This window comes from Rosa chinensis, chromosome 4 (assembly GCF_002994745.2).
Source record: "Rosa chinensis cultivar Old Blush chromosome 4, RchiOBHm-V2, whole genome shotgun sequence".
NCBI lineage: Eukaryota > Viridiplantae > Streptophyta > Magnoliopsida > Rosales > Rosaceae > Rosa > Rosa chinensis.
This window is the reverse complement of record NC_037091.1, coordinates 65,960,870-65,969,898: the sequence shown is the minus strand read 5'-3', so window position 1 is coordinate 65,969,898 and position 9,029 is coordinate 65,960,870. Positions and strand designations below refer to the sequence as shown.

General features: G+C 38.9%; 2 protein-coding genes across 2 annotated transcripts; both read left to right on the top strand.

Moving 5' to 3' along the window:
- Positions 1-292: 292 nt before the first annotated feature.
- Positions 293-1,122, top strand: LOC112198103 (non-specific lipid transfer protein GPI-anchored 15). Its single transcript, XM_024339153.2, has 2 exons — positions 293-711; positions 882-1,122. The coding sequence occupies exons 1-2, from the start codon at positions 363-365 to the stop codon at positions 896-898; spliced, it is 366 nt and encodes a 121-aa protein (XP_024194921.1). The 5' UTR covers positions 293-362; the 3' UTR covers positions 899-1,122.
- A 1,396-nt stretch (positions 1,123-2,518) lies between these two features.
- LOC112198017 (protein XRI1) lies at positions 2,519-4,332 on the top strand. The gene is made up of 5 exons (XM_024339023.2): positions 2,519-3,004; positions 3,126-3,295; positions 3,392-3,470; positions 3,576-3,779; positions 3,861-4,332. The coding sequence occupies exons 1-5, from the start codon at positions 2,848-2,850 to the stop codon at positions 4,145-4,147; spliced, it is 897 nt and encodes a 298-aa protein (XP_024194791.1). The 5' UTR covers positions 2,519-2,847; the 3' UTR covers positions 4,148-4,332.
- The last annotated feature ends 4,697 nt before the right edge of the window (positions 4,333-9,029 follow it).

The following is a 9,029-nucleotide window of genomic DNA, read 5'->3' as shown; positions in this document are numbered from 1 at the left end:
GTGAAATATCAGAATTCAGAAATACTCTGGCCAGCTACCAGGTAACTAATTAAAATCTTAAAGATTGATGTGTCACCTTCTTAAAGTATCACTAACTACTCACCCAGTCATAGTACCACTCTTGAGTTGCTCGATCGGTGTGAACATTCCATGCAATTCATTCAGTTCATGATTACATGTTGAATAAACTAAAGCACGAACCCTATAGTCATCCTTCCGCACTTTCACAACCACCCCACTAAATGCAAAATCACCATTTCCTACATGCTATATATAATGCCTTGCCCAGCTAGCTTAGTCCATAGAGCTGTACAAGCTAAAGATCACCATTATATCAAGAATCGCAAGTCTAGCTAGCAAATATGAACTCCAACTTTACTAAAGCCTGCCTTGTTCTTGCGTTTGTGTTTCTGGTAGCTACGCAATTCTTCGTCGAGGAAGTTGGCGCTGCTGGAGAATGTGGAAGGACCCCGATCAGGTCTGCGGCGACTAGCTTGAGCCCGTGCTTGAGTGCTGCCGGAAACGCGAGGGCTAAGGTTCCTCCAACTTGCTGCACCAAAGTTGGTGCCCTGGTAAAGGCTGCCCCGAAATGCCTTTGTGCTGTTTTGTTGTCACCTTTGGCAAAGCAAGCTCGTATAAATCCTGCAATTGCCATCACTATTCCAAAGAGATGCAACATCAGGAACCGACCTGTAGGAAAGAAGTGTGGAAGTAAGTAATATGTCATGCATACATCATAATTAATTTTTGTTCAAATAATGCAATAATCTTTTTGCTTTAATTTGCTTTGTACTTTGATGCCTTTTGCACTATTATTGTTCTTAGGGGAACATTATAATCTGCATTATTTTGTGGATAACCTTGAAATTTTATGTATGCAGGGTACGTTGTCCCATAAACCACAATCACAGAGAAAGGCTGGCTAGCAATAAATCCAATAATGTGAAACGAGATTGGCAAAAAAAAAAAAACCGTGTTAAAGTTGGAATAAAATGTAATGAAGGGTCATGTTATAGTGAGCTAATTGGTGACCCTTTCAAGCATATACTCATTGAGTTCAGTTTATATATGTACTACTTAATAAATTCTAGTATTAATTATTGCATGCTTAATTTGCTGTAACGGATTTGGAAGGTACAAAATAGTGAATTGAGCCATGCACTGAGGAATGAAAACTCGAAAAAAAAAAATGGCAGTCTGGCTTAGCAAAAGAATTACTTCTAAAACTTATTAATATAACGTCATCGATCTTTTTCCACACTTAATTCGAATGACCTATTTCATGCTTTTTGTTTCTTTCTTCTTCCTTGCTTCACATTGGAAATTACATAATTGAATGAATTAAAAAACTGATGGAGGTTAATGACCAATGAATCAAAATGAACGTACCTAAAACAATATATTCAGATTGTACATTTCTATGAATGAAAGACTGAACAATTTCTTTTTCTTTTCAGCTAGGGCTAAACACTGACCTATTAATTATTGCCATTACCAAAACAAACCATAATGATTTCCTTACGGAAATTTTGAAAGTTTGGCTAGTTCGATGAATGAAAGTGAATAACAGAACCCCTATAATGTTAGCAAAAACACATGCAGTTCTGGGTCCCCTTTCACTGAATTCAAATTCTCTCCTACACGGGTAAGTAATAGCAGATTAGTGTTAAAAATCCTAAAAATACACTTAACGGTGAAAACACTGATTATCATTAGCAGCAAATTTTCTATGACTCCAGCTGTGCATGGGCCTTAGCTATATGATTATACTTTCCAGAAAGAAGTTTTCAAATTCTCTTCAGTCTTCCCCACCGTTTGATTAACCATCGGTCAATTTCTGGCACAAAGCACTGAACAATAAGTCTACTAAACCCATCACATGAAGAAGGGGCTGCCTGAGCATCGGATTGATCAGACCGCCACCGGCCAATAAAAATATGTCACATAAGTGAGTGAATAATACTATGCCACAAATACTTCATGTCTTGCACATAAAATAATAAATAAATAAAAATAAAAACTAAAATACTCTTACTCTGTTGAACCTTACCTACATGGTGATTATTATTCTAGGATCAGACAAATCTATTGGTCACATTGGCCGTCTCATTATCTTCTCATCAAAACAAACAAACATGCTCTCTGCCGTCTGATCACACACGAAATACAATGGGGGTGATGATGCCTCACTCTAGACAAAGTTTGGACCCTCAAACTTCATGATGAAAAGGTTGGTCCCATACCCACCAAATATACCGAATATATGACTATGATAATGAACTCTTCTGTTCTTCCTCCTCATATCTATTTCATTTTCACAAGGCATGCCAAGCAGTGGACCCAAAGCTTCATTATAAACCAACCAACAAAAGAAAAAGAAACAAAATTTGGAAGAAAATGGTGACAAGGTGTAGAAAAAGTCCCGAAAAGAGGAACGGTTGGGAAGCATATATAATCTGAAGGAAACCAAAAAGAAAAAGCTGAAATTTGAATTGTGTCTTCGAACACTAACAGTACGTAGACTAGTTTATATAGATTAGACTATTAGAGCATATCTTTAACGCAAGTATGCAACACCATCATAGGAGTACCCTCTGCAATTATTTAGTCCCCCACAACAAAATCAAAAGTGACTATATTTTCCGAATCCCAAGAGACACCAACTTTGTTTTTTAATTTTATTTTTCTATCCCCGCCGTTGACTGATGACTGCTTCTTCTAAAATCAACTCATTCTTTAACTTTTTCTCCATTGCTTTCTTTGCACATAAATAGAAGCATTTCCCATCGAATTTCATGGGTCATTCACTCTCTCTCAGTCTCTTCTCTTTCACCAACAGAAAGAGAGATGGGTGAGCTTCACTCCATGTCCATGGCTTACTCTAGCAGTAGCCTAGCCCTAGGAGGACCAGGACTAGGTCTAGGTCTAGGACTGGGAGGAGGGAATTGGGATAATTGCCACAACTTCAACCTTGGAGTTCTCAGCTCAGACAGGATGTCTTTAGGTACCACTTTCTTTTTCCTTTCACTGTTTTTCTCTACTCAATCATGTTCTTCGTTTTAATGGATGCTTTACATTTTTATGTATACTAACTAAACTTGGAATTGGGACACATGTTCATGCAGTGATGGATGACTTTAATGCCGCACCACCATTTTCTTCTACTCTCGAGTCGGATTTCTCGACCGGTTACTTGGAAGACGCTTTGGTAGAATTCAGTGAGCGCTCGAAAAGAAGACGCATGCTGTTGTTTAACGATGACGAAATCAGAGACTCCACCGCTGTTGCTTCAAAGGTACTAAATTCAATCGGTGTTTCGTTTTATTTCGTACTGCATGCACAGTTTTCGAAACTTGTTATTACATCTACATGGTGTTAATTATGTACACAGAGACACTGGAATTCAGACTGGGAAGTGCTTGAGAGTTTTGACAGCATTAGCCAACTAATCACCTCTACTGGGCTATCAGGTAGATAATATATATATATATATATGTGTGTGTGTGTGTGTGTGTGTTCTTTTTTACTTTAGTTGATTTCGTTTTACTAATTAAGTTAGCGATGGGATTTACTAGGGGATGATCCTACAAGTATGAGTACTACACCAGTGAGCAGAATCTGTGAGGATGAGACCAACATAGCCGATACAAAGATGAACGCAAGAGAAGAAGCTATTGATTCCTCGTCTTCATCTTCTTCTTGCAAAGAATCAGCCAACACCAACTCCATGGCTGCCGAGAAAGAGAACCTCTTTTCCGCTAATGCTCCTCTGGCTGCAGGTATCTAAATCTTTCTCATATTCCGTCTAAAGTTCAACAAAATAGATAAGTAAATAACGCTGGCCGTTTCGTCTCGAACAGATGAGAAGAGAAATAAGAAGAGGCCGGTGATAACGTCGAGGGTGGTGTATCCCTTTGCGGTTGTGAAACCGGGAGGAGTAGAAGGTGACGTGACGCTAAACGACATCAACGAGAGGATTTCAATGCCACCAACGCGACCAGTACGACACCCCGTTGGGGACTTTGCGTGTCGGCCATGCGTATCTGATCCTGATGGTCCAGGACTTTCTGGTAAAGCTGTGGTGGCCCTTACCAGAATTCAAACACAGGGAAGAGGCACAATCACTATTATCAGAACCAAAGGTTAAAAAGTCAGTCGAGTCGATCGATCATGTCATGCACTTCATTAGTGGAGTTACTTTAGCTAGTTAATTATATATTTATGTAATGAATTGTATAGAACATGCTAAGTTAAGAATTTACTGTCCGCTCTATTATTAAAGGTTAACTTTGTACTGAGGCATTAAGTTGGAAGAACACTTGTGATTAATTCTGAAGTGATCTTCATAATGGTGCATGTAAGGAAAAAGAGGAAAGCGAAAAAGAAAAAGCGGAAGTCTGAACTCTGAAAGAAGAAAAGGAATAGAGAATAGAAACGAAAATGGTCCGTCAAAGATTAAAGCTAGTGATACATTGTCCGGCACAAACAATGTGAAAGGTAATGGTTCTGCAGTACGTACCTTGTTCCTCATTCGCAAGGGGTAAAGGAGACCTAAAGGTCATCGACCATGTCAAGAAAAAGAAATATTAATTCCCTCAAGCATTTTACTTTCTAATGTTAGATTATTAGTCCACACGTTTGAGGTTAAAATTTGAGAAATTTGATTGTATACATTAGATGATAGTGAAAATATTGCTCACAACGTAGATCCATTAATGTAATATGATGTATATTGAGGTGTTGAATAGTTAATTGATTAATTAGAACACTAACTCCCAATGGCCACAATTATTGGGGGATAAGGAATGATTCATAATCTTAATGGATGTTGCCATGTTGGTTATGAAAGCTTTATCATCATCCATCTCCATCTTTATCCTTTACCTAATGACCTTTAATTAGCTACCTGCTGCAGACCTCTTTTGTCCTAGATTTCAACTAGCTACCTGGCTAGCTAGCACTAAAATTAAAATCGATTGTCCGCATTATTTATTAATTAGGGTAATTTATACATTATATATCAGACCAAGACTTTAAGGCATTGGGATGGGGATGGCCATTGGCTTTTTATATTTTGATCCTTCACCAAATGCATACATTCTTCGTCTTCATGTGTTTCATTGTCTTCTTGGCATATAGTCATAGGTCAACACCCCACCATTTCAAACTTCACTTGATTTAGGACAATATCTAACATAGGGGGCCATACAAATTAACTTATATATATTTACAAGATTCTATTTGAATATATTGCTTTCCCTTCATCACCACCCTTGGTTCCTTTTGACCTTTGTTATACAGAGCTTTAATACATATATCGGTTGGTCAGAATTTGAGAAGTAGACCAAGCTCACAAAAGAAGGAGCACATCACATGCTTAAAGCTAGTCATAGCCAATTAAGCATGTGTAGTTACGTGGCCGAATTACTTGGTGCCAGTGACAAGAGAGTGACGTGTGATTTGGTGTTTTGTCCCATTATATCAATGATTATTGGTTTTAGGTGAAGAAACTTTTGACCTTTATACCCTCCCAAATTTCTTTTGGATTTGCAGAATCTAGGTCCAGGTCCAGGTAAAAGACACCGCACAGATCGAGCAGACTAGTGCGATGCTGTTTATAAGAAATTAAAAGACCTACCAGTTCAATATTGGTAATTTGGTATAGAAATATAAAGGATAAGCATTGTTTTTCAAGATATACAATATTTCAAAATAAAGTAGTTAAAAGAGGAATTCTAAAAAAAAAAAAAAAAGTAGTTAAAAGAGAAAAGAAAAGAAAAATCAAAGTACACCCATATATAGGACAAGAGTGAAGACACATATATTCTGAAAAGTAGTATACTACAACCCTAAAAAATGTCTCGACTCTCCCCAAACCCTAAGCTCTGGAGCTCTGCGCTTCACCAATGGCGGCTGGCGTCGGCCTCCCTCCTAAGCCATTTATTGATGGCCCTCCAACACCGATCTTATGCGGCGACCACCAAATCGAGCCTGCAGAGTTTCATCACAATGTTTGCTTCACGTCAGAGTAGACCCAAGACTGGATGGGTGCGAGAATGGGATTTTTCGATTAGCCCGGGTAGGGCGCGGCTCAAATCGGACCTGATCTGGGTTGAAGGAGCATATACTGGAGCAGCGATGGCTAGTCTCTTATTCGACCCAATTATGGTGGCTACGAGGAACCGGGGTGCTGATCAAGGTGGTCTGAAAACTATAGGTGACTGGTGGAGACAAGTTTCCAATCCCTATACCAGAGTGAGGGGCATTGGTGCACTCCAACCTGTAAACGTGACCGGTGCGGTCGCTAGGCCGATCGGAGTTGTGCAAGCTGGCGGGGCACATGGTGTCCGATATGCAAAGGGGACGGCGAAGAATTCCCATTCAATGGCTGCGGCAGAGGGTGAATGTATACATCGTCTGGATCGTGCAGTGACGAGACCTTCTGTGTTTCGATTATACCCGAAGCCGGCAAGGTCGAAGCCCAGGAATGGTGGTGCGGCCGGTGGAGGGGTGCCCAGATTAGTTGTATGGCCCAAATCGATTTGGTGGCCCAATTGTTTTTGGGTGTCCCATTTCTTTTGGGTGCCCAAACAAAATTTGGTGCCAAAACTTACTACGGATTTGATGATCAAAGTTTTGGGATCTAGTTCTAGGGGGTTTCGAATTTGGGATCCATGAGGCTGGACTCAACTAAACCTCTTAGTCGTAACTTGGATGGCGAGGAGAGATTTTAGTTTCTTGTTGAACTATGCCTAGGTACTATGTTCTAGTTTTTTCATAGTTATAGGCTTGCTTTCATTTGTGAGTACTGATTGTCTAATGAGTGGTGCTAGCATGCCACGTCCTAGACTTGCCCATAGATGGCAAGGGAAGGTATGTATCCGTGTCATTCTAGCTTGAGTTAAATGAAAGTTGTCTGGTTTGATTAAAAAAAAACATATATTCTAAAAAATATTCTTTTAAATGACACGACTTTCATTTACGAATTGATTTACTTTGAAGAGTCAGCATTATTCTTAAATAAGTTTGACCTGATTATCTCTCGCCAATGTGAAAACCACCTAACACTCTCGATAACCTACCTAATACATATAGCAAATTTTCTAATTATACACGTAGACAATTTATATTGACAACATGCAGCATGTGTGGGTGTAAGACATTTATACGGCTTTGGAATATGTATGAAACATGCAAGAAATCTAGCCAGCCTCATTATTAATATACACACCGTTGATCTTGTGCGAGCTTGGGCCGTTCCTAACATAGAAATGTACAACAGAAACTGGCAATGGATCTTATAGAGAAATTTTTAGGTGGAGGTTTCCCCACCACGTGGCTTTAGGACCAACCAATCAGAAGAAATAAAATTTTCTCTCTTTTTCGAAACTGCTCCTACTCCATAAAATGCAATACCCAAAACACCCCCCTACTGGTAGTGATTGGTCCGCTCCACCACGGGGCTTAGGGTTGCCCCACGCAAGATTCTCTCTCCTATATCTCCCATCAGTCTTACTCTTATCCAAATGCAACTCATATTTACGCCTATAAAGTATTCTTGATTTTTTGAGTCCATATAGCTAGGTATTGGGCCATAACCTATAGTTAATTTAAGGAAGCACCCAACTCCTCCATATCGCCATTGTGTGGTTGACTTCTTCATTTTCTCAGGGGAATTTGTCCAAAAATAAAGTTTTGAAAAAAAAAAAAGAAGTAATTTTCAAATAATACACTCGGCTTATAAGTTTACAAAAGACTTCAGCATTTACAGTATGTTGATGTGAATTCTTAGTATAGTGTACTTTCATACAAATGAATGTAAATTGTTCAAGATGTTACATGAACTGAATAAAATAATGTATATGAAAATATAACACATGTTACAATCTCTTTAAAGAAGTAACGAATCTTTTTTCTAAATGAGATGAGCATTTTGACCCAACTAAATGAACTCTCCATAACCTTTTGAAACCGAATATATCATGGTTCATTTTAATTATTCTGTTGATGTGGTTTCAACTTCAAACTTCGCTAATTTATTTTACGAACCGAGCTCAAACAATCCGAACACGGACCACATTCTAGCCGTGGTACAATCGTACACGGTCGTCGTAGTTGATCGGATCAATTAAGTAAAGTCTAAATTCTAAACTTGAATCTCGTCCAACCATGCTCCTTTCAACTACACCAAGGACATGGTCAATAGTCAAACTCATATTAGTCAAGTCAAAGATTCTATTCATTAATCCTCTTAAAAAGAGTTCTCAAGCAATAAGCTCACGCCACGTCAGATAGAGTTTTCGGGTATTCCGGCGGGTCCTGCTCCAGATTCTTTACCCGGTTGCCCATCTCATGTTCAAGTCATGTCGCAGTCAATGGCTAGTACGGCCGCCATAGAATTTCTCTGTGGTACTACTTGTAACTTTTTGTTTTTTGTTTTTTGAGAATGGATACTACTTGTAACTTACTATAATATAATAATTAAAAACATAGAAACAAGAACAACGGCCCTGGTTTTGTCATCTTAGATCTAACAGAGAGATTTTCATGGAAAAAGAAGAACGTAAAGATGAAACAGAGAGAAGCTAGCTAGAAAAAGTGAGACCCAATTTTGAATTATTCAGGACTAATTAACAATATGAGCATGCATTACATTACGTTACAGGGTTACAACAGATCGAGTAAATTCTCGAGGAAACTCGAAAGGCGATCGAGTCCCTCGGCAACAAAAAACTGGTCACATATGGTATCAACATTCAAATGGGGACATCCTTATGTTGAACAAAAAGGAATGTAAGAAACTGGTACAGTGCAAGAACGAGTATGATGCAGCAATGGAATTGACCCAACACTATGATTAAACAGTTCTAGCTAGCTAGCTAGATGAAATCGAAAATGGCGCGATAGTACCAAGTCGATCACACTAGCTGGAAAATTAAGGTCAGGCCTCTTGGAATTGATCAGATAGAGAGAGAGAGAGAGAGAGAGAGAGAGAGAGAGAGAGAGACGACATGCTCCTAGCTAGTTAA